Genomic DNA, 24,508 nt, shown 5'->3' with positions numbered 1-24,508 from the left:
GCACATAGACACACACATACAACATATAAAAACAGGAAATTGAAAACCAAGTAAAAGACTGGCAAGATTTTTAAAAAAGTCCAAATAAAGCAATATGAGACAAAAAAAAAATCTACAAAAGTATCATTGAGTTCATTTTGTGTTGGCCATCTATTCTGGGCATAAGGCTTACCCTTAAGTACCCTGTGAGACTCGGTTGGAGAAAACTGATTTTTTTTTCTCTGTAAGCAGTTGTCAATTGGAGCTAGCTTCCTGGTTCACTTCCCTCTCTCAGCACTGGGACCCCCATCTGGCTTGAACCTGTGTAGGCCCTGCGCGTGCGCCCCAGTCTCTTGTGAGTTCATATGTGTTTCATTACTCTTGTATCTAGATGACATGTTTCCTTGGTGTCTTCCATCCTCACTGTGTCTTACAATCTTTTTTTCTTCCTCTTCCATGGGGCTCCCTGCGCCCCGAGGGAAGGGGTTTGATGAAAATACTTCATTTAGAGCTGAGTGTTTGAGTTCCTCACTCTGCACATTGCCCAGTTGTGGAGTCCTGTATTAGTTCCTATCTACTGCAAGAGAAATCTTCTCCAGTGATGGATGAATGAGACACTTATTGCTATGTTTCTTTAGCAGGAAAATAGTATTTGGTTTTCTCCTTGGCCCGTGGTCTATGTAGTCTCAGGTTCTTGGCCACTTGAGCAGTGTTTAGCTGGGAATATTGATAGCAGTATCTACCCTTAAATGCAATTAGTGATGGGTTACTCTCACGTTTGTGCCACTAGTGCACTAGCTTATCCTGCAGGCAGGTCACTGTTGTTAACTGTAGAGTTTGTAGCTGAGGCAGTGGTTACCTTTCTCCTCTGGTAGTGTGGAGAATAACTTCCAGTACTGTGCACATTAATCAGTAGGGGTGGAGGCTCAGTTAGGTACCAGCTGGACTTCTTTGCGTTGTTTAACTATCAGAAAGTGACGTTCACTTTTTAAGTAAAGATTTTAAATTGTAGGGGTGTGTGTGTGTTTGTGTGTCTGTCTCTGTCTGTCTGTCTGTCTGTCTGTGTGTGTCTGTCTGTCTGTCTGTCTGTGAACAAGCACACAGTCTTAATAGGTCAAAGGACATCTTGTGGGAGTCAGTGCTCTCCTTTTACCGGACATTTGGTTACAGAGCCATTTCTTGCAACCACAACATTTTCCTTTTTTGTTTTTGAAACATTGTTTCATTAAGTATCCCACACTAGCCTTGAGATAGGCTCCTCCAGAGCTAGGGTTATTAGACATGAACCAACACACTTGTCTATTAACATTGTTTTGTGTATTCAGCAAATAGTTTTTAAATATTTGGCATTTGCCAGATGATGGCATATATGGGAGGACAAAAATATTTTTGTAACATTCTAATAAGACAGACAGAAAAGAAATTTTAAAAAGTAGTGACCAATGTTGCAAACACATTTAAACTAAGATGGAAGAGAATATAGTTTGATTGTTATGCTATGGAGTGGTAAAGGGACACATTTCTTAAAGTGGTACATTTCAGCACAGACTGTCTTGCAGATGGCTGTTCTTGGCATGGAATCTTCTCATCTTTTTTTTTCTTTTCCCTTTGAGCTCAAGAAGTAGGATTTGCTTCTATTTTTCTTGTGTGTTGCCTTTCTTTCCCAACACTATTTTAAAGCCTTTGGTGCATTATTCCATTGCTTTGCTTGGTAAACCTCTTTTAAAAAAAGTTTCATCACATATAAAGTCTAGCTGATGCTTCTTTGCTTGCCTTTTGGCTTTATTTGGATGGCATTCATGTGGTATGCTGTCTTTTGTGACTTACTTTTTTTCCTTATTATGTTCTGAAGATTACAAAATTTTGTAGCTTGTTGCTAAATATGTTTTCTTGCTTTATAATAAGCCACCAGAGGCAGGACATCTATTGTGTGACTCAATCACAATTTTTCGTTCTATTGGCAGTAGTTTTTGGAATTCTTTCCAGGTTGATTACTGTCTTTGTCAGTGTTCTGTTGCTGTGGTGAGACACCATGACCACAACAACTCTTATTGTAAAGAAAACATTTAATTGGGGCTTGCTTACAGTTTCAGAGGTATAGTCCATTATAATCATGTTGGGGAGCATGGCAGCAGCACGGGAGATGTGGTACTGGAGAAGTAGCTGGAAGTTCTGTATCCAGATCCACAGGCATCAGGAAGAGAGAGCCACACTGGGCTTGATTTGGCCTTTGAAAACTTACAAGCCCACCCCTGGTGACACACTTCCTCCAACAAAGCCATACCTTCTAATCCTTTGCAATAGTGCTACTCCCTACCTATTGACTACATATTCAAACCTGTGAGCCTATGGGGGCCATTCTCATTCAATCACCACAATTAATAATTGAGCTTATCTCAAGCCTTTCTGTACATTTTCTGTATTGATCTGAAACTTAGACTTTTTTTCTGGTGTTGGGGAAATTCATACATATCTTATGTTTACACCTGTAGTTTTTCATAACTAAATTTGTAAAATTTATGATGTTAATAGCCATTTCTGCATCCCAAATTTTGTGATTTTTATTCCCAAATATAAAACATAACTACTAACTGTTCTTTATTGTTTACAAATGATTTTGATATGGTAGGGAGACAAATCCACAGTTTTCCTCTTCTGTCTGTGTGGATGCACCTGCTGTGGAAAACAGAGGAGCACCTGGGAATGTCAGTCCTTGCTTCCGGTTGGTTTGATACAGAGCCTCTTGTTGCTACTGAATATGACAGGCTAGCTGCTCCCAAGCTCCTGGGGAGTCTCCAAACCCTGCCTCCTGTCTCACCATAGAAGCACTAGGATTACAGACTTTGGAGCTCTAAACTCCATCCTCACATGTGCACATATAATAGTGTTTTCCCACTGAGTCATCTGCCTAGTGGGCAGTACCTTTTGAGCCTCAAGGCTTGCCTGAAAAGTATTTTGTTTCTGAGGCTTTCTCTGATTGTTTCCTAGGATCTTTCAAAAATACTCTGTGTCATTCTTAGTTTGCTGATCTTGTTACTATTACCAAATGCTGTGGTCTTACTCTTTTTTCTTGTAATATAGCATGATGTCTGATACACAGAGTTGTTAAACAGGTGTTTATTGAGTGAATGCATAAAAGGATAAAGACTAAATGGGAGTAGGCTCCCATTTATTTTTATTTTATTTTTATTTTATCATTGATAAAAAATAAAAACTATTTTATCAGTGATAAAATAGTTTTACTAAATAAGAGTAATTTTTCTACAGTACTACAAGTCTGTGGAATTTTTTTTTAAAGAGATAAAGCCGATTTATATTTTTAATCTCTAAAAGCAGTGTTGGAAATTTGTACAATGTCAAATGTATTTTGTAGACGCAAAGCCGTGAACTTATATTTCTGTGGTTGTGCTTTGGTGCTGACCTAGCATGGCTGCTTTGAATATGAAGAGCTGGTTTCCGGGGCTGTCTTCTATTTTGGTAGAATGGTTATTTCTAAACTAAAGGACTGGAAGAGGTGGTTGGTCATGTGCTTCTAAATTTTTAAAAAATTGATTATTCATTGATTGAGACAGGTGCTTTCTGTGCTGTATTCCAGGCTGTATTGAGACTCAGGAACTGCTGTTTCTCTGCTTCAGTCTTTCAGTACCAGGATAGCAGGCATGAACTGCTACACCTGGCTTTTATTTTGAGTGCTAGGGGTTGGAGCTAGTGCCTTACACATAACAAGCAAATGCTCTGAATACCATCTCCAACTCTATAAACCTGTACTTTGAATATGTAAATGTATTTTATGATTAAAAACCTCAAAGATCATAAACAAGACAACGTGTGTCTCTTCATTTCTTTCTAGCTAAAACTAATTTTGCTTTCAAGTTTTCTTCCCCAGATCAACCAATTTGATTAATTACAATTGTGGTAGACTTTCCTGGTTTATAGAGGATCTAATCTAAGACCCTCAGTGGATGCTTGAAACCATGAATAGTACCAAGCCTATGTATGTTATACATACATACATACATACATACATACATACATATAAAATGGAATGCCTTTTCTATGTTTGCTCTTACTGTAGATCTTTTGGGCTACTTAAGCTTTTTTTTTTTTTTTTTTTACAGGAGACACTTTATGGCTTCTCTTTGGTGTGTCCAGAACTAGCATTACCTGTCTTAAGCTTTGGAGACCATTGTTAAATAATTAAAGTTTACTTTTGAACACAAGCACTAGGATACAATTAATGTCCATCTGCTAAAACTGACAGTTATTGCTGTATATGGTGGTACATCCCTTTAATCTCAGCACTTTGGAGGTAGAGTCAGGCAGAACTCATGTGAGTTCAAGGCCAGCCTGGCCTATATAATGAGTTCCAGGACAGCCAGGGCTATGTAGATAAACCCTGTCTCAAAACCCAAATCAAACCAAACTAAAGCCAAAAGAACAATGGAAACCTGACAGCTGTTAAGTGACTAAGACTGTGTGTGTATATAATATATAACTGTATATTTATAACTCAGGATAAATAATCATTATCTTAATGAAATCTTTATTCATGCCCTGACTGGATGGAGTGGTGTACAATTTAAAAATGTATTAATTTGTATATTTACACCATACTTGAGTGTGAATAACTGAAATATGGGGTAAGTGGAGGAACTTACCCCAAGTATCCAGTGTGTTTATTATACTGTGGGTTCTTCTTACTGAGTAGTTGAATCAAATTGCTCTGTGTGTGTGTGTTTTTCCCTAGATACATCAAATTACAGAATGGCTTGCAGGCACTTTTGATTTCAGATCTAAGTAATGTGGAGGGTAAAACAGGAAATGCAACAGATGAAGAGGAGGAGGAGGAAGAGGAGGAGGAGGAGGAGGAAGATGACGACGACGACGACGATGACGACGACGACGACGATGATGACGAAGACTCTGGAGCTGAGATACAGGACGATGATGAAGAAGGCTTTGATGATGAAGAGGAATTTGATGATGAGGAACATGATGATGATGATCTTGATAATGAGGAAAATGAACTGGAAGAATTGGAAGAGAGGGTGGAAGCCAGAAAGAAAACTACTGAGAAACAGGTGTGAGTCATGTCTCTCGTTTTTCTCATTTGGGAACTCCTGGGGTTATGATTGAACTTGTATTTTATTTCTTAGGAAGTAAAAAGGAAGTATGTAGCTATCTTTTGATTTTTTTTTTTTTTTTGCCAGTGATTATTCTATATAAAGATTTTATTTTAAAAACAATTTGTTCTGGTTATAAAAGTGACTTACTATAGAAACTAAAAAAAATATGTAAAATCACTCATTAGAGGTAAAAATGGCAATAATTGAATGTATATGTACATTATATGCTTTAAAAAATATCAGGAGGTGAGACTCTGTACAGCTGTTAGCTGAGGCTAGAGGAAGACGGGAGACATGCGAACAAGGCTAGTACAGCATCTTCACTTGGCCCTGAGTGCTAAGTTATGGCCTGGGTAGTTCCTGTGGAAGGAATTGAGTTTGCTCTCACCTGTGTGAAAGTGTCAACACTGGAATAAATAAGTCATCAGTGAGTTTAAGTGAGAGAGCTGAACCTAAGCATTAGTGAACTTGTATGTGAGTCTTGATAGGGAGATTTTCCTCAATGTATCTTTTGAAGAATGCTTCCATTTTGCAGGGGGGAATTCCTGTATCAGAGGGTAGGTAACATTTTGGAGATATTATAGTAGAACTGACCAGCAAATATTTGTTAAAGTTGTTTTTTTTTTCTTGGTTTGTATTATTTTTTGAGATAGAGTGTGATGTAGCCTAGGCTGGTCTTGAACTTGGTGTAGCTGGGATGACTTCGAATGCCTGATCGTCTAGACCAGTGGTTCTCCACCTTCCTAACGCTGTGACTCTCATGTTGTGGTGACCCCCAACCATAAAATGGATTTGTTGCTGCTACGTTATAACTGTAATTTTGGTACTGCTATGACTCATACATAATGTAAATATTTTTGGAGATAGAGGTTTGCCAAAAGGGTCATGACCCACAGATTGAGAACCACTGCTCCAGACTCTACTTCCAAAGTGCTGGGATTACAAGCATGAAAAGCATGCTCAACTTAAAGTTGAATATCAATGCATCAGCATGGTATAGTCTTAATATATAGGATTTATTGCTAGATTATTAATTTAGCTCTCAAAAGAATACTTAAAAAGTGGTTAGCCTGTGGCACTGACAAGATAGCTCAGTTGGTAGAGGTGCTTGCTATACAAGTTTAGTGATCTGAATTTGATCTTTAGAACTCACACCGCAGAGAGAAACCACTTCTGAAAGTTCTCTGACCTCCATATGCACACTTGTACTCAACATCTACCATACATGCACATCGTCATCATCATTTGTAGAGATGGGAATCTTACTTGGTTGTTCAGGCTGTTCTCCAAGTCTTAGGTTCAAGTGGTACTGCCAGTAACTGGGACTACAGACATGCACCACTGCTCTCTTGGCTTCAATAGTTCTCTTAATGAATTCTTTGAGAGTCCCCTCCCCCTTCCCTTCTTCTCCCTCCTCTTCTTCCTCTTCCTCCTCTTCCTTCTTCAGTTTTTGAGACAGAATCTTACTATGTAGTCCTGGCTGGCCTGAAAGTTGCTGTGTAGACCAGGCTGGCCTTGAACTCACAGAGAGCCGTCTACCTGTGCCTTCAGAGTGCTGGGATTAAAGGTGTGCTCCACCACTCCCAGCCTCATTTTATTTTTCCTTTAAGAAAGGTTGTACCAGTTATTTTAACCAAAATTTTGGGTAGATTGAGTTATGTTTTTAGGAAGCTATTTGTGTGTGTGTGTGTGTGTGTGTGTGTGTGTGTGTGTATGTCAGATACTAGTCCAAGTTGTGTTGGCTTGGAGAACTTCAGAGGTGAAACTGAAGACACTGAATAAATTTGTATATATGCCACTTGGTAGACTATTCTAAAGTCTTTTTTTATAGGCAAACTGGAAGTTAATAGAATTATTTCTATTTTTTAATACAGCAGTAGTATAATGGAGAAATCGCAGAAGTCCCAAGATGCACCTGAGTTCTAGCCCTAGGTCTGCCCCTGGCTTCTGGGGAGCCTATGCTGACTGGCTCTCTCTCTTTCACTCCCACCTTTAAGTCCACACAATTTTGAGCTCTAGTTTAGCTCCAAAAATAACAGTATTATTAAATCTTAGATTCTTTCCTCCAAGTTTCTGTATCTGTCTTTCTCTGTATAAAAAACTGCAAGTAGCTTTTCCTGTGTAGTGGACTTCTTTTGATAAAGCAATTAGATTTGAAGAGACCAAATCATTTTGGCTCTGAAGCAGTGGTTATCCTAGTGGAAGAAAAGATGCCATGATTTTAAGAGTGGGGAGTGGCTTCTACTTAGTGGGCACATAAGGTATGCAAGCATCTGAAGGGAAAGTGAGGAAGTTAGAGTAGGTAAGAGGTAGCTTCAGAATTGTATTGCCTCTGAAGAGAGTTTAGGATTTAATTTTTATTTGAGAAATGTGAGTCTTATTTAAAATAAATAATTCTCATTAATAAATGAAATGGGAAAAACTGTTAGCTTTTGGAGAACCTTATCTAATTAAAAGTTAATTACTTTCCTGAAACATTTTTTAAATTATCCCTGTTTCTGTTCTTTGAAAAGAAGTTTTTCTTGATCTGAAAAGTTAATAAGTTAACAAGATTGAAATTTAAGTATGATATATTTGAATTATGATTTGTTCATAATTTTGAGTTTTATAACTCAATTCTCAAGTATAAATTTCTTGGGTAGAAAATTCTCAAGTATGAATTTCTTTTCTAGCAATCGCAGAACCTGTTTTTGCTGTGGTCAAAGCTGACTGATAGACTGTGGTTTAAGTCATCTTATTCAAAAATGTCTTCAACCCTGCTGGTCGAGACAAGAAATCTTTATGGGGTAGTTGGAGCTGAAAGCAGGTTAGGCCTCTATTAAACATCACAGAACAGGTTAGACTGTGCTTTGAAGAAGTGGCTATTCTTCCATGTTTTAAATGAGCTTATGTGCTAAGTCTTCAGAAATGAGACTTAAAGTATCAAGTGAGGCTGTTTGGTTCTTCTAAATATACACGGTTGGCTTGTATGCTAAGTACATGCTATTTTATAAGGATAACCTTATCAAACAATGCTTCACAAAATGGATTAGTTATGAAAATTGATACAAAGTTGGAAAAGTTAATATTTACTTTCCTGTTTACAAATTTACTATTTCTTTTACTTAAAAAAATAACCTTTTAACTAATGATGATAGTATGTCACAGTCATTTTAAACAGAGTTTTGTGTACATTTTGGCCATCTATTTTGTTAAAGACGGATTTTGCCAAGGAATTTGGCGAATGAACATTGATAAGTAATACATAATTTATATCTGTATGTTCAATGCAAAGGGAAGAACTAAAAAGCCTCTTAATCCTATTTCTGTAGCTTTTTACTAGCAAGTTTTCTCTTTTAACCATTGACTTACTATTTTATTAGATATTTTTCTAAATGGTTATTTTACCCTCATCCCCACCCCATATTAGTAATAACCTTTCTGAGTAGCACACTGAGAAGTCTGGAGCATTTTGTAACTGAGTTACTCAACGTAAACATTTTAAATTGCTTAAAGCTCTTCATTCTACCCAGATGTGTTAGTTCTGCAGAGTTCCAAAGTCTAGTAACTCAGGGCACAAGTGAGGGTCAGAGTCCTGAATCAGCCACGTGGCCTGCGGCCTGGGTGGCCCGCCTCTCCGTTGTCTCTGTTTCTGCTTTCTCCCTTAGGTCCGCACCTGTTGAGCATTTGGCAGGATGGCAAGTGGAGGAGCAGCAGGGTGAAACTGACACAGTTCTGGTGAGTTTCACTTTGCTGCTCCTCCTGATTCCCAGGGAGAATTCTGTTCCTTTCTGTTGGAAAACTTGTCCAAGTGAATCCTTGAGGTGCTAGTACTGCTTTAGGATTGACTCAACTATTTGTATGTGTTCTACTTACCCCAGTCTGCAGCGGCTCTGTGTGTTGGAGTTGGGAGCTTTGCTGATCCAGATGACCTGCCTGGACTGGCACACTTTTTGGAGCACAGTAAGATCCTGTAAAATATCATTCCCGGGTGTGGTTTCCTTTTTCCCTTTACATTTGTATTACTTGATTTCAAAGACTAGTAATTGGTTAACTGAAGTACATTTAAAGAAAATGCTAAGAAAAAAAATGCTGATTTAGGAATGATCATAGGGAAAGACTTTTCATCTAAGTATACTTATATTATGGATTTGAATGAAAAAGCACTATCTTCCTCAATCTGTACTTTATATTCATTGAGGTAGGGTCTTGCCAACATGGCTAGTTTCCCTATCCAGCTTGCCCTGGGGAGCCTTTATCTCTGCCTCTGAAGCTCACTTTACATGGGTTCCAGGGATCTGAACCCTATGCTCACATTTGTTCAGCAAGTGCTTTAACCACTGAGCCATTTTTCCAGCCCCAAACCTGTTTTACTGTGGACATCATTATTTGGCTACAGCACAGCGAACAGAGCAGGATACAGTTGCCTTCTCTAGGAACTGGCTAGCTCTGGCTGCACTAGTCTGCTTCAGTGTTAATAGCACCCAGTGACATCAGTGTTGAAAATACAGACAATCAAAAGATGTGATTAATATGCCACAAAGGAACCATGAGCTTAACTCTGAGTGTGCGTCAGTAAAACTGTGTGGACGCTACACAGCTACAAATGTTTACGCATGTGCTTGCTTTTCTGCATTACTCATTTTTTTTTTATATTTTTAGCTTCTAGGTTATTTGAAAGTAAGCCTCTTACTTGACACCTTTTTATGGTAGCTGTTAATCTTCACATAAGGTTATGTTTTAAGTTTTACCCTTTTTATAAGCAAATTACTCATCAGTTTTTAAACACCTAAATGTTTGGGTTTTCTTGGATTAGAAATAGCATGGGCATTGTAGAATGTTGTACAGCATCAGTGTAAGAAAGTGTTAGACACAGCCGTTGTTAATGTGTTACTTTATCTTTTATGCATAGAAAAGTTCACTTTTGATAATAAAAGTTTCTGCCTATTTATTTCTGTTGTGTGACGTTTTATTCTTTCCATTTAGTGGTATTCATGGGTAGTTTGAAATATCCAGATGAGAATGGATTTGATGCCTTCCTCAAGAAACATGGAGGTAGTGATAATGCCTCAACTGATTGTGAACGCACAGTCTTTCAGTTTGATGTCCAGAGGAAGTATTTCAAGGAAGCCCTGGATAGGTAACTATTACTTAATACCATTGCACACATGGGAATACTGGACACGTTCTATGGTATTTCAAGAAGTAGTCTATTTCTCTAAAACTGTCAGAATATTTGGGAAAAAGAGCAAACTGTTAAATGTTCTTCCTTCCTTCCTTCCTTCCTTCCTTCCTTCCTTCCTTCCTTCCTTCTTTCCTTCCTAAGACAAGGTCTCACTGTATATTCATGGCTGTCTTGGAACTCACTATATACATAAAGCTGGCCTTTAAACTCACAGAGATCACCAGCCTTTGCCTCCTGAGTCCTGGGATTAGAGCTATGTGTTACCACAACTGGCTCTACATCCTTTTATTTTGAACTCTCAGGACCTAGAGCTCATTAGTTGCTGGCCAACAAGTTCCAGGGATCCTCCTGTCTCTGCTTCCCTAGTGCTGAAATTACAGTTGTATAGCTCAATGCCAGGCTTTGATGTAGTGCTGGGGGTTGAACCCAGGTCTTCATTCTCACATCACAGTTACTCTATTAGTTGAACCATTTCCCCAGCTCCTCCTCATTAAAATCCAAAAGTAAAATTAAGAAGATTACTTCTTTAATAATGGCATCTGAGAGAATAAAATACTTCAGAATAAACTTAAAGAGAAGTAAAAGAATTGTAACAGTGGAAAGTCAAAAAATAAGTAATGAGTAATAAGCAAGTAAAGGGTGGCTAAGAAGCTGTGCCATGTGCTGAGACTTCTTCTTGTTAAGAATGATAACAATTTCAAAATGATTTATGGATTCATTCCAATCACTTCACAATTTTTGCTGTCCCTTTACATCTGTGAACTGATACCATAATTCATATGGGAAAAGTAAAAAGCAAAAGTAGCCCAAGTTATATTTAAGAACAAGTTGGACTCTCATTTCCTCCAAACTTAGAGCTGCAAGAAATCCCAGGAATGTGGTTCTGACATAAGGACAGACAGCTCAGTGGACTAGACCTGGGACTCTAGACTCTAGGAACAAACTGTCGTACCTGCTGTCAGCAGTCTGGTGCAGGACAGTCTAGTAGGAGAGAAAAGATTGTTAGTACTCTGCCAGAACAGTAGGAAAGCTACATGCAAAACAATGAATCACAGTTCTTTATTCAACTGTATAGAAAGTCTAATTGGGTTATAGACTTAAATGTGAGAACAAAAATTGTGAAACTTTGAAGAAAGTGTCAGCCTTTGTGACATTTTTATATTTGGTGATAGTTATAATGTGGTGTTGGCAAAGAGACAAATAGAGTAATAAGTCACAGCATAAAGGTGACACGTACACAAAAGGGCTTTTTACTGGAATGATGCCAAGGCAATTGAGTTTCCATGGATATAGGAACAAAGTTGTCTCCTCCACTCAAAAATACAAAAAATGTTCTGGATAGACTGTAGACTAAAAAGTGAACAAAATAGCTAATTTTTTAAAGCCACAATTTAGGTAAGCTTTGTCAAATAAGATTAAGAAACAATTAAACAAATAAACAAACCAAACAACGTAAAGGAAATGGTGTTCAGGAAAAGACAGTGGACACCTGGCTCAGTGGTAACAAGGTTCAGGTTGACCTCAGCACAATTCTTTATTTTAAAAAACATACACAAAAAGTAAATAAAATGTGTAAGAGAGTAATTTTGCAATGAATGAATGACAAAAGACATATTTTGAATAGTTATTGGTTTTTAATTTATTAGGCATTTATACATAAGTATTCAGTAAATTGATATTATATAAACATATTATTAGATGTATTGTTAGAATTAAAAAGTATAATCTAGTCAAAGAGATTTGAATAAACATTAAAAAAAATAAATTCCTGATATAACTATATAAAATAGTATTTAGCCTTATTAGGAATCAGTGAAATATAAGTCAAAACTATTATGAGATTTAACTATTTCAAAAGTTACAGAAAACTTTCAACTCTGATCATAACAAAGGAAAGAAAGCTGTGGAGGAATGATGGGATCAGAACCACGGGGCAAGTGTGATGGGTGTGGCCACTTCAAGAAGAGTGGATACTATGTAGTAATGTGTGTGTGTTATTCCTTCGTAATTCTTTTTTGGGTAAATACCAAGAGAAATGCATGCATATGACCCAATACACAGTGCAAAAACTAACTTATGGTAGCAGTGTTTGTCATACTTCAGTTCTAAAGCCCAGATTTCTGTCAAATAGCAATGGAATAGATGTGTAAATTAATTTCAGTGACTATTGTCACAGCAGCTAAAATAAACTACACTCACATTTGTCCATAAGGATAAATAGAATATCATAGCATTGAATCGAACAATACACAGTTATATACTACGTATTTACAAGTATATAAAGTTCAGAAACAAATAATTTTGCTTAAAATGTACATTATCAATGGAAGTGATGCTATTTGTTTCCTTTGGTAGCAAAAATAGAGTAGTTCTTGAGAAGTTAAAAAGATCAGTTTGTTCATTTATGCTCCTCCTACATCTTTTTTTTTTTTGAGTTTTTTTTTCTTCTTTTTTATTGGCTATTTTCTTTGTTTACATTTCAAATGTTATCCCCTTTTCCAGTCTCCCCACCCCAAAACCCCATACCTGATTCCCCACCCACCCACTCCTGCCTCCCTGCCCTGGCATCCCCTATACTGGGGCATCCAGCCTTCACAAGACCAAGGGCCTGCTCTCCCATTGATGCCTGACAAGGCATCCTCTGGTACATATGTGGCTGGAGCCATGGGTCCTTCCAAGGTTTTCACTTTATCTTTAATTTTCCTTTGTGTTTAATTTTCTTCTGTGTCAAGTGATCACTGTTTCGTCCAACAGTTGATTTCTGGGAGGCACACATGTTCAGGGTTAGTGCCGTGAGATCTGGGGACTGGATCCCAGAATCACTGTCCTGTTGGTTCCGGTTGCTGTGCATGTCGTTTGTGTTTTGTCTGAAGTATTTTGTGTGTGACTTTGTTTTTTTTTAGAACTAAGTAAAAATATTTCATGTTTTATTCAAGTTATACTAAATATTAGGAAGAATGTGAATGTCTTAATGAATATGTAGATGCCAGATCAGAGTTAGAGCAAAAGATTTCAGGAAGTTAGTCTTTCAGTTGTTTTATGTTTACTGGGAAAAGAACACTTTAGGGAAGGGTGCAGGCACACACCTGTGTCCTCAGCTACTCAGAAGACAGAGGCAGAAGTGTCACTTGAATTCAGGAATTCAAGGCCAACCTGATCAGGCAACATAGTGAGAGCCTCAACTTATAGACAAAACAAAACAAAACAAAAATAAAGCCAAGTGTGATGACTTAAATCTGTAATTCTAGCACTTGGTAAGCTGAAGCAGGATTGCTACAGAGTCTTAACAAGCAAATAGTTTTAAAGGTTTAAACCCATTTTGATTATATTATTATGCATTTATATAAATGGCATTTGCATATGTAATTTGATATATAATAGTCCATATAAGTAAATAAATTATATTAAGAAAACCAAGGCCACGGAGATGGCTCAGTGAGTTAAAGTGTCTGCTACTCAAGCTTAATCACCAGAGTTCAGTCCTTTGAACCAGTGTAAAAAACCAAGATGTGTCTGAGAGCATCTGCAATCCCAGCACTCCTAAGAAGAGATGGGAGGCAGCTGCTCATTGCCTGGAAGCACCAGGATCAGCTAGCCTGGTTTGAGCACCTCAGAAACAGAGTAGATGGCTAAAAGTTGTCTACTGACTTTTACATGTGCATCTGCATAGTCATTCATATTCTCTCTGCCTCTGTCTCTTTTCCTCTGTTTCTCTCTGTCTCTGTCTGTCTCACACACATACCTCTGTCTCTGTCTCTCTTTGTCTCTGTCTCTGTCTGTCTGTCTCCTCTCTCTCTCTCTCTCTCTCTCTCACACACACACACACACACACACACACATACATACACACACACACAAAAGAAAAAATACTAGTAGAATTCTGTGGTGAAGTTAAATATCAATATCTGTTATAATTTTGATTTTAAGATCTGGAGAGTTTGGAGAGTTGGGTCAGTGGCTAACAGCACTTGTTGCTTTTGCAAGGAATTGCACTTGATTCTCAGCAGCCACACAATAGCTTATAACCATGTGTAACTCTAGTTCCAGGGGATCCAACTCTCTCTTTTGATCTCTTTGGGCACAAGGCACACACAAGTTGCACATAAATTTCATGTAGGCAAAACCTCAATATACTTGAAATAAAAATCTAAAATTAAAATTCCAATTTTTATTTTGTAGCTTAAAAATATCACACATAACAGTATTAAGTGAATAGAAGGAGTTTTGTTTATTTTTATGTACAGATATCTGGATTGGTATAAAGATTATGTATTAGAGGAAGCTGGGGATGTTGGCTGTCTGTAGTTTTAGCTACTAGGGAGGCCAAGGCAGGAATCTCATGAGTTAGAGGAGAGCCTGGGCAACATAGCAACGACATTTCATCTCTTCAGATGGAGATGTAGCCCAGTGGCAGAGTGTGTGGGAGGCTGTGAGTTTGACCCTTAGCACTGCAGAGAAAGGGCAGGATATGGAATAGGAAACTTCTGAGAAGGTCTTAATCTGTATATTTATGTCTTAAGTACTTTTCTGAATGAGTGCTTTATTTCACAAAGAAACAAAGTGGCTTGAGGACTTTAAAATATAAAAACATAGTTTATTATTATTTTGATTGAGTAGATTTTGAGGCAATTCTCCAATTGAGTAAAAATAGTTGATGGAAGTGGATGGTGTCTTATGGAGCTGAGCAGTCGCACACACACCTGTTGTCCTTTCAGATGGGCCCAGTTCTTCATCCACCCACTGATGATCAGAGATGCAGTTGACCGAGAGGTCGAAGCCGTGGACAGTGGTAAACACCTTTTATGTTTTCTAACAATTCCTTTTATTCAAACTGGCTGTTAGCATTTTTCTTTCTTTTCAAAACCAAGTCATTTTATTTGTATATTTTAAAGGGTAGCATTGAAATAGAGCATCGTATTTAATCCTGAGCTTGGTAAATATCTCATTCAGGATCTAGCTGCCAAACCCCCATAAGGACACTGGGTTCCTAAAGCTAATGTTAGACTTAGAGCTTAAAATTTTCAGTTACTCTGTGTGTGTGAAGAGACATTTTCTCTGAGGCTCCATTTCAAGTGTACATTGTTACAGTTTATCCTTTGTAACTGCCAGCTAATTGTGTGTATTCTTTGTGGCTTGAATTTTGTTATAAAAATAACTGTGATATGTTTGTGGATTAAGAAATTAAATCCCTAGCAGGAAGTGTATTTCATTTTGTTTTCTGATAATTTCTCTCAACTTTGGGGATTTATTTGCCTGCTACAAATCAAATAGGAGATTTTTAATGGGATTTATTTGTTGCTAAAAGAAGATTGTAGGAGAAATAATTCTTAAACATTAGCTATCTTAAGCTGGTTATGGTGATGTACTACTCTAATCCTTGTGCTGGAAAGGCTGATGCAGGAGGGTGGACTTGAATTCCAGGGCAGGCTTGGCTACAATATGAAACCATGTTCCAAAAAGAGAAAAAAAATTAACCAATTTAATGATCATTCTTATTTTCACTTTAAGCATACTTGCTTACATACTGCATCTTAGTGGTTGAGATATTGGGGTAAAAGGTATGTCCAAACCTCACTTATCTATCAAGTGGTAGAATGTTCTCTGAGTATTCAGATAGTTACACTGTACCTATCATCAACTAGCTACTTTTCATGACTGTGTTTTTGCATGTCTGGGTATTAAGTATTTGTTGCTCTTGAACAAATTACTAGAAGCTGAGTGGCTTAAAGTAAAACAAGTTATTTTCTTGTTGAGGAGGTCCGAAGTCTAAATGATTACTCAGGCCCAGTGTTTTGGACTCAAAGGGAGAATCTGTTCTTCGTTTCTTTCCATCCTCTCTGATCTCTGCTTCTGACAGACTTTCTGATCATCCCATCCCCGACTCTTAAGGCCCCTTGCTGTAATAAAGAATCTATTCAAGTAATCCCGAGTAACCTCTCTTTTTCAGGGTTTATGACTTTATCATAACTGCAAAGTTCCTGTCACTATATAAGCTAACAGATTCACACATGCCAAAGATTAGGGACTGGACTTTCCTCCAACACCCCTCCCTGTACTGCTGTGTACATGGCAACAGCACACCTCAGCCAAGATGTACACTTCTTTTAAAAGAGTTTTTCTTATGTTATAGCCACATCTTCATATTTTTACAGAGACTTTTAAGAAAAATATTTACATTCAAAGAATGAATATATTTTTAGTGGTCACCTTTATAATTTATAACTAAAGTATATTCCTGAATACTGACTTCTGCTAATGTTTCTATTTTATCTAGTTTCTTACTGACTATAACAGTTGTGCTTCCTAATGAGTTTTCCTGGCTTTACTTTTGCTTCTCATTAATCAGATTGGCATAAAGAATGGATTTCTTAAAATGCAGATCTCATATCCCCCAGTCTCTGTCAAATTTCTGCAGTGCTTTACCCCATAATAATTAATAATTAGAATCTATTGAGTACCACTTCTTTGTATTATTGTCCTTGCTGAAACTAGGCCTAGAGGGTTTGAGAACACAAGAGTTGCAGAGTCAGTGCTTCCCTAGAGACCTGTAGTCATTTTTGACTGTGTAGTATACTTATGTGATCCTTTGTCTTCCTTTTGATTTTCACTTTTGTTCTATCTTACTGACCTGCCTCTGTTTGTCAGAGGTGCTGTGTTCTCTTTCCTCCCTTTGTTTGGAACATTTCCATTTATGCTTTCTTTCCTTTGCTCAGAAAATTCTAATTTGTCCTTCAACAGAGCTTGAGTTGCTTCTTAAAAAGCCTTTCTTTACAGTATCCATCACTAACACAAACATGTCTGTTGTTTATTGCTTATCTCCCCTATGGGAATGCAAACTTAGTACAGGGCTTTTATTGACATTTCTGCTACCAACTAGTGTGTGTGTGTGTGTGTGCGCACGCTCGCGCGCGTGCACGTGTGTGTATGTCTGATGAATAGTAGGTGTTTAGTAAATATTTTTTTGAAAGACTGTACCTTATGTAATCTTATGTAAGTCATAAGCTCTTGGTCCTGTTAGGTCCCTTTATGGAATCAGAGAAATTAGGTAACTTGCTCACAATTGTATCATTCAGTGATATAGCTGGGATTGTGGCTGTCCTAGTCTGTCTGGGCTTCCTTGATAGCACACTGCAGGCTCAGGGCTTTCAGAGTCAGCATCTCTCTATTGTAGAAGCTAAGAGGCTAAGGAGTCCAGTGTGAAGGCACCATCAGATTTGGTGTCTGGCAATGGCCTGCTTCTTGATTTGTAGACTACCACCTTTACATAACAGAAGGGGCAAGGGAGCTCTCTGGTTTTGAGCCTTTAGTGCCTGAGCCATCTCTCCAGCACTGGGATCACTTTTATGAGCACAGTCATTTCACTCATGAGGGCTTATGATCTAAACATTTAAACAGTCCTCATCTTCAAAAGCTCTCACGTTGGAGATGGGGTTTTAACATGAATTTTAGGGAGATAAAAACATTGCAACCATAGCATTAGCAAAGATACTTGTGACTTCCAAGCAATTGTTAACCATTAGACTTTGTTATCAACATAGTTGCTTTGGATGATATATAAACACAATATATGACCAACATCTCAGATCTGAAGACTAACAGCATTTTATTAGTGCTTTCCTCAGGGAATTCTTAGACCTGGAAATCTAGAGCTGAAACATTCAGATCGTTAACTACATTGCCTCATTTGAAAATAAGAAAAACTCTAGAAAGGTGATCAGTTTACTAAGAATGATTGATTAAGTGATAGGACCAAGTTTAGGTTGTTGAGTTACCAGCTTTGGTTTTATAAAATTTTTAAAGTCAATTTTATTACTGCCTTGCTTTCAGTTCTGTAAGCTTGAATTTCCAGACAATCAAGAAAATAATGAAATTTCATTTTACTGAAAATATTTCTTTAAAACTAACAGAGTATCAGCTTGCAAGACCTTCTGATGCAAACAGAAAAGAAATGTTGTTTGGAAGCCTTGCTAGACCTGGACATCCTATGGGGAAGTTTTTTTGGGGTAAGATATTATCATTTATCTTATTTCTAGATAAGGGAGCTGGGAATAAGACAAACTGATTAAGAGTGTTAGAAATGTTGGTAGAATGCTTGCCTGGAAAGCACAAGACTCTGGATTTGATCCCCAGAACTGCATAAAATTGGATATAGTGGGTGCATTCTTGTTATTCTTCAGGAAGGCAGAGATGGGAGGGTCAGAAGTTCAATGTCATCTTCAACCTACAAGCCAGCCTGGGATATGTGAGACCTGTCATAACCAAGGAAGGACAACAACAAAATGAAAAACAACCCACCCAGGCTACCCAAAATGAAAGAACAGTTAGTGATGCTGGGGTAGCTCGGTGTTCTTCACCTTCTAAGAGTGCAGCCAAAAACTCTTGAATAGTGAGGTGTGAGCATACTGGTGCTTGCTTCTCTAGTACTGGGAGTTGCTAGAATAGAGTTGAGTATTCTGTGAGTGCTGTCTAGGAGCCAGAGATTGTGCTGGCTATGTATGCATTATAGCATTTGTTCATTATCAAGTATTAAGAGATAGGTACCATTATGATCTCCATTTAAAGATACACATGCTCTGGAAGTTGAGTGATTTGCTTAATATACATAGGTCATAAATATTTGATGGGGGTTTGAGTATCTGTTTATCTGATTGTTAAGTCTGCACCCCAACCTGATGTTTCCATTTATCAAGAGACACTCAGGGATGGTTTTCTAATACTTTTTGAGATGTGGCCTAATTTTGTTTAGCAGGTAAGCTGTTGAACTGGTATCTGCTTTTCATAATGGCTTTTTATTGTTGGTAGAAGTCAGTTGTAATCTATTAACCCTGTCATAGCATGGAGACAGGATGAACTGATGTACTCCAAGGCTGTTTAATAATACGTTTCTGTATCTGCTGTGTAGCTTATGGCATCCTTGCTTCTTATGTTTTATTTTTAAGAATTAGGCAGAATTTTAGTAAAATAATTCAGAGGGGAAAACCAAGTTAATATTAGACTATCAAGCAAGGAAATTTAGGCAATTACTGTTGGTTGCTGAAGTTTTCCAACCGTCAATTCCTATGTGTCTATTTCAGAATTGTCTCCTGGCTTATGCTATTACTACATGCCACTTGGGTAACTTCATAGGGTTTGTAAGCTTGTAGAAATTCATTGTTGGTGCAGAAGACCTTTAACAGTTATTTCTATAATTTTTAATTTTTTCTATCTTTTTATAGGAAATGCTGAGACACTCAAGCATGAACCAAAGAAGAATAACATTGATACACATGCCAGACTGAGAGAATTCTGGATGCGTTACTACTCTGCTCATTACATGACCTTAGTTGTTCAGTCTAAAGGTAGTGTTATCTGTTACATCCTTAGAGTTACTCTGAAGTATCATTTGCCCTTGATTATCAGGTCTTAAATAGCAGGAGTCTACTCACATGCAGTTTATTTTTGAAAGTTTGCAGCATTTTGGAAAAACTTGCAGTTGAAAGCTTACAAAGATTAAAAAAAATTACGAAAAAGTTAGGGGTCATGAATACATAGAATACAGTACATAATATTTTATTTACTACCATAAAATATATACAGATCTATAAAAGGATAAATTTAAACCTGGATAAACACATTGTATCATTTACAGCAGAGAGAAATGTAAGCAGATGGTAAGATGCTGTATTAAAGCATAACTACATGAAATTAATGGTAGTAATTTACAACCGTCATAGTTTCTTACTCAGTTGTGACATCTGCATAAAGCTGCTGATCGTGTCCATGTGGATCGTTAATCTGCTCTAGTAAACTGTATTGAAGGCTTTTTTTTTTAGGTCTCAGTACTTGAATAGTTTTCATCATATATACTGCATATGAGATCTAAAGTATGTGTCAATAGGTGGTTTATGTTATTGATAAGGCTTTTGTCAAGAGCTGGCTGTTAGTAGTCAACTTTAGGGATAGTCAAAAGTTTTCTAACAGGGTTTAGAAAGATGATTCAGTAGGCAAATTGCTTGCCATTCTAAGCATGAGGATCTTAGTTCCCATGTGAAAAATCCAAGCACCATGTGTTGCCTGTAATATGCTTGAGAGTCAGAGAAAGGCAGATCCCAGGAGCTTACTGCCCAGATAGTCTAGTCGAACTCCTGAGTTCCAGGTTCAGTGAGGGATCATGTTTCAACAATGAGAAGGAAAACAATTGAGAAAGATACTTGACGTTGACCTCTGGCTTCCAACATATGAACACATGCATGTACACATGCACAACCAGGATCAACTGTTCTACTTCCATAGGATTTTGAATCAGAATGATGTATTAGTTACTCCATTATCTGTCATTAATTAAAAACTGGAGCCAGAGAGATGGCTCGGCAGAGTGCTTGCTGTGCTTGCAGTGGGCCGGACACTGGTTCTTAGCATCTATGATGGGTGCCTGACTACTGCCTATAACTACAGCTCTAGGGGATCTCACATCTTCTGGTCTCCACCAGCACCCACACACTAGTGCACACACCGCACAGCACATACAACACACACACTTACACACACCCCACTATACATAAATAAAAATACTTTTAAAAAGTGGATGAACATGAATATGTTACAAAGTAATGGCAAAGTTCACAAAAACATAAAATCATCTTATACAAATCATCTCTCTCAGAAATGGGTCTATTCATGGACTAACTTCAAGTGCTTATGAGTATACTGATGAACTCAGAGGTCATGTGCGGTCAAGACAGGATTTCACGTAGCCTTGACCTCCTGGGATTTCAGGCATGTGCCACCACACCTAGCTCAGCCGTTGTTTTCTTTTCGATGATTCATATTTGTGGTTTCATATTTAATTCACATTGCTCATAAACTTACAGGGCAAGTCATTTGTTCATGCTTATGTAAAGGTCCTGTAAGATAATTAAGAGTAATCCTCTAGCCATGATAGAAGCATCCTAAAGGTGTAAGACTGAAGAGCATCTCTGCTCCTCCCTGACTGTCTTAGTTACTGCTGTGAGTAGCTCATCGAGGAGACTCTAGTAGCTTCTGTTGTCTTGAGAGTTTAATGGTTTTTAGACTTCTTAAAAATCACTTGTTAATTCCCTTTGACATTACTTATAGTTTGCATGTTTCTTCTCTTGAAGTGCTGATCCTCTCACCAAATATGATTCTCCCTTCTATAAAATTTTGCCTCAACCTCTTCAAAATTGAGACCAAGGCTAATAACATATGAAATATTTTTCATTTTTCAAAATTAATTCAAAAATGTGATTTAAAATTTCTTTTATATTATTGTAGCAGGCATTGCTCATTTTTAGTATAGAGGTTAATTCATAAATTGTTGCAAATTAGAGTGAAGTTTTATTCACGCTATTGTTTTGTTCCTTTGTTTTCTTTTCCTGTTTGACACAATGATTGATACCTAGTATAGATTTTGTTTTTGAGACAGAGTATCTCTTTGTATTCCTGAACTCCCTGTAGAGACCAAGCCTACCTTGAACTACCTTGAGAGATTCACCTACCTTAGCCTCCCAAGTCTTATTGTCAAATTTTAAAATAAACAATAGAATTTTGATGAAAATCACATATAATCTAGAGTATTTTGATTTTTAGAATTTCTCACTTTTTGTGCTATTAAAGTCAAATTTCTGGGTCTGAGGAGATGGATGGCTCAGTTACTGAAGAGCTTGTTTCACAGGCATGAGGATCTGAGTTCAGATCTCCAGCACCCATGGCATGTACCTGTCATCCCAGTGCTGGGTGCCATCCCAGAGATGGCAGATGTCTGGGGCTTGCTGGCTAGGCAGGTAAGCCCCAGGTTCAAGGAGGCTGTGTTGAAAATGTTAAGTAGGAAGGACTAGTGAGGTGGTTCAGCAGGAAAGACGCCAAGTATGAGTTCAGTCTACAACATCTACATGGTGACGTCACACACACAAAATAAACAAATGTAATGAAAAGTAGGGTTTTGAGGTATTTAGGAGTAACTTTAAAAACATAGTGTTTGGAATGTGATCTATGAGAGAAGAATTAAAAGTGGAGAACAGTTGAGGCAGACAGCAAATGTCAACCTCTGGCTCCTACTTGTACACACACACACACACACACACACACTCACAAATCTAACAAAAATACCTGTGTAAGTAAAGTTTGGCTTAAACTCAAAATTTGATTAGTCTAATTTGTATTTTTTTAAAAAGATTTATTTATTTATTTAATGTATGAGGACACCATAGCTGTCTTCAGACACACCAGAAGAGTGTGTTGGATTCCATTACAGATGGTTGTGAGCCACCATGTGGTTGTTGGGAATTGAACTCAGACCTCTGGAAGTGCTTTTAACTGCTGACCCATCTCTCCAGCCCGTGTGTGTGTGTGTGTGTGTGTGTGTGTGTGTGTGTGTGTGTGTGTGTTTCCTTTTAATCACTGGGAATGAAGCTCAGGATTTCCCTCATGATAATCACATGGTTTGCTACTAGCAAAACCTTGGGCTCATTTATTGAGAGTTACTGAAACTTATATATCTGTTAAAATCAGTACTGTCTAGTGATGGTACACTTAGATGCATCTAAAGGTTTCTTTCTCATCTTGTGTTTTACTAGAAAATTCAAGACTTTACCTCAAGCAATTGAGGGAAGGAATCAAAAGTTAGAAATCGTGTATATTTGCTCCTTTTCTCATTCCTGTGACAGACTACCAACAAAAGCAGCTTAAGGAAGGTTTTTTGGCTTGTGGCAAGGGGAAGTTCATTGGAGTGAGAGCATGTGACTGGCCCTCACATCCTCTGCAGACCAGGAGACACAAAGGCAAAGGCTGGCTCTCACCTGGCTTCCTCCTTTCTTACTTTGTGTTATTCAGTGTGGACCACTAGTTTATGGAACTGCATTTATGGATCTACCCACATTTAGGGTAGATCTTCCTACATTGAATGTCTCAGAAAATAACCCCCATATAAGTCCAGAGGTGGGGCTCCTTTGAGTCTAAATGGACCCAAGCTGACACTGAAGATAAACTATGACCTACACACCTGAACCTAAGAAGAATTGTGGGTAAAGCCTCAGCAGATATAGTACTGTACCAAAGTATATATGCAGGTGGGGCCTGGGAGCAGTTACGAATGCCAAAGAGAGAAGGGTTAGTCTGGGCAAAACAGAAATCTTCCTAAAAGATGTATTTTGGAATGGGTCCTGGAAGACAGTTGTCATATCCATGTCTCTCGCCCCTTCACCCTTGCCTGCTGGTAAACAAAGCCTTTTTGTGTTTTTAAACTTGTGTGCCCTTTCTAAGCTTGTCAGTAACTAGTCTAGCAGAACTGTGGGTGTCGTATGGTTTTCTTGTCTGTTGATAGCCTTCCTGTTTCTCATGCCTGGTTAATAGCAGTTGATGGTAGCCTAATTCACACTTGTATAAAAGACAACCACCAGTGTGGCTACAGTTTTCTACACTGACTAATGATACTGTGTATTCTGTTCTTCTGCACCTCTTCCCCTCATCGACTTTCAAGAAACCCTGGACACTTTGGAAAAGTGGGTGACTGAGATCTTCTCTCAGATACCAAACAAGTAAGATTGTTGCTTTCTGTAAGTTATATGTCTCCACAGTTAAAGAGCATATCTTTTCATGTGAGTCCCAAAGGTATTTTTGTCTTTTTTTTTTTTCCAAAGGTTGTAATACTGAGACCTAAGGAAGTTTACTAATTTAGTCAAGACTGTATTACTTTTGAGTAGAAAAGCTAAGATAGGAATCTATTTTCATAATTTCTGTAGTTCAAAAATTACATGCTTATGAATTTATATTAAACAGTACTTTTGAAGGTTTTATGTTTGCATTTACGTTTATTTTTTTGTTTTTCTGTTACTGTCTAGGGCATTCAGAACTATTATAAGAGAGTCCTGTCCTGGAAAGGATGTCATGCACACCTACCTCTCCAAATGAATTTTGTTTAGAAAGGCTTTTGTTCTTTCCTTTTGTCAGTTGTTTGGAATGTGGACTGTTTTTCCCGTTAAAGAAGTAGTTTTTATATCTTATTACTCTATATAGTTGTTACGTTTAAAAAGTTTTACTTCTAGGACAGCTTTATTACCTAAAAGTCCATCTTACAGGAGGAAAGCCATGAGCAAAGGCAGGGTCCCTCTGATGCCGAAAAGAAAACGGACAGTAGTCAGGATTCCTCCATGCTCTTGCTGAGAGTGCTTGTAGCCAGCACTGCGCAGGGCAGATTGCTTATGAATATGTCAGTCAGTGAAACTCCCTAATGATGTTGTTCACA

General features: G+C 37.8%; 1 protein-coding gene across 3 annotated transcripts in view; it reads left to right on the top strand.

Moving 5' to 3' along the window:
- Nrdc (nardilysin convertase) overlaps positions 1 to 24,508 on the top strand; it is a 61,882-nt gene that overhangs the window by 9,682 nt on the left and 27,692 nt on the right. The window contains exons 2-10 of one of the 3 annotated variants that reach the window (XM_034502014.2): positions 4,727 to 5,060; positions 7,778 to 7,911; positions 8,753 to 8,822; positions 8,966 to 9,047; positions 10,071 to 10,224; positions 14,985 to 15,058; positions 18,177 to 18,272; positions 19,485 to 19,607; positions 23,744 to 23,801. In XM_034502014.2, the coding sequence (XP_034357905.1) occupies positions 4,727 to 5,060; positions 7,778 to 7,911; positions 8,753 to 8,822; positions 8,966 to 9,047; positions 10,071 to 10,224; positions 14,985 to 15,058; positions 18,177 to 18,272; positions 19,485 to 19,607; positions 23,744 to 23,801 (1,125 nt within the window). The remainder of the gene's footprint in view (positions 1 to 4,726; positions 5,061 to 7,777; positions 7,912 to 8,752; positions 8,823 to 8,965; positions 9,048 to 10,070; positions 10,225 to 14,984; positions 15,059 to 18,176; positions 18,273 to 19,484; positions 19,608 to 23,743; positions 23,802 to 24,508) is intronic. The other 2 variants (XM_076934473.1, XM_034502013.2) reach the window with 2 other exon arrangements.

Source organism: Arvicanthis niloticus, chromosome 5 (assembly GCF_011762505.2).
Source record: "Arvicanthis niloticus isolate mArvNil1 chromosome 5, mArvNil1.pat.X, whole genome shotgun sequence".
Taxonomy (NCBI): Eukaryota; Metazoa; Chordata; class Mammalia; order Rodentia; family Muridae; genus Arvicanthis; species Arvicanthis niloticus.
The sequence above is the reverse complement of the archived record's forward strand: the minus strand, read 5'-3'. Positions and strand labels throughout refer to the sequence as shown.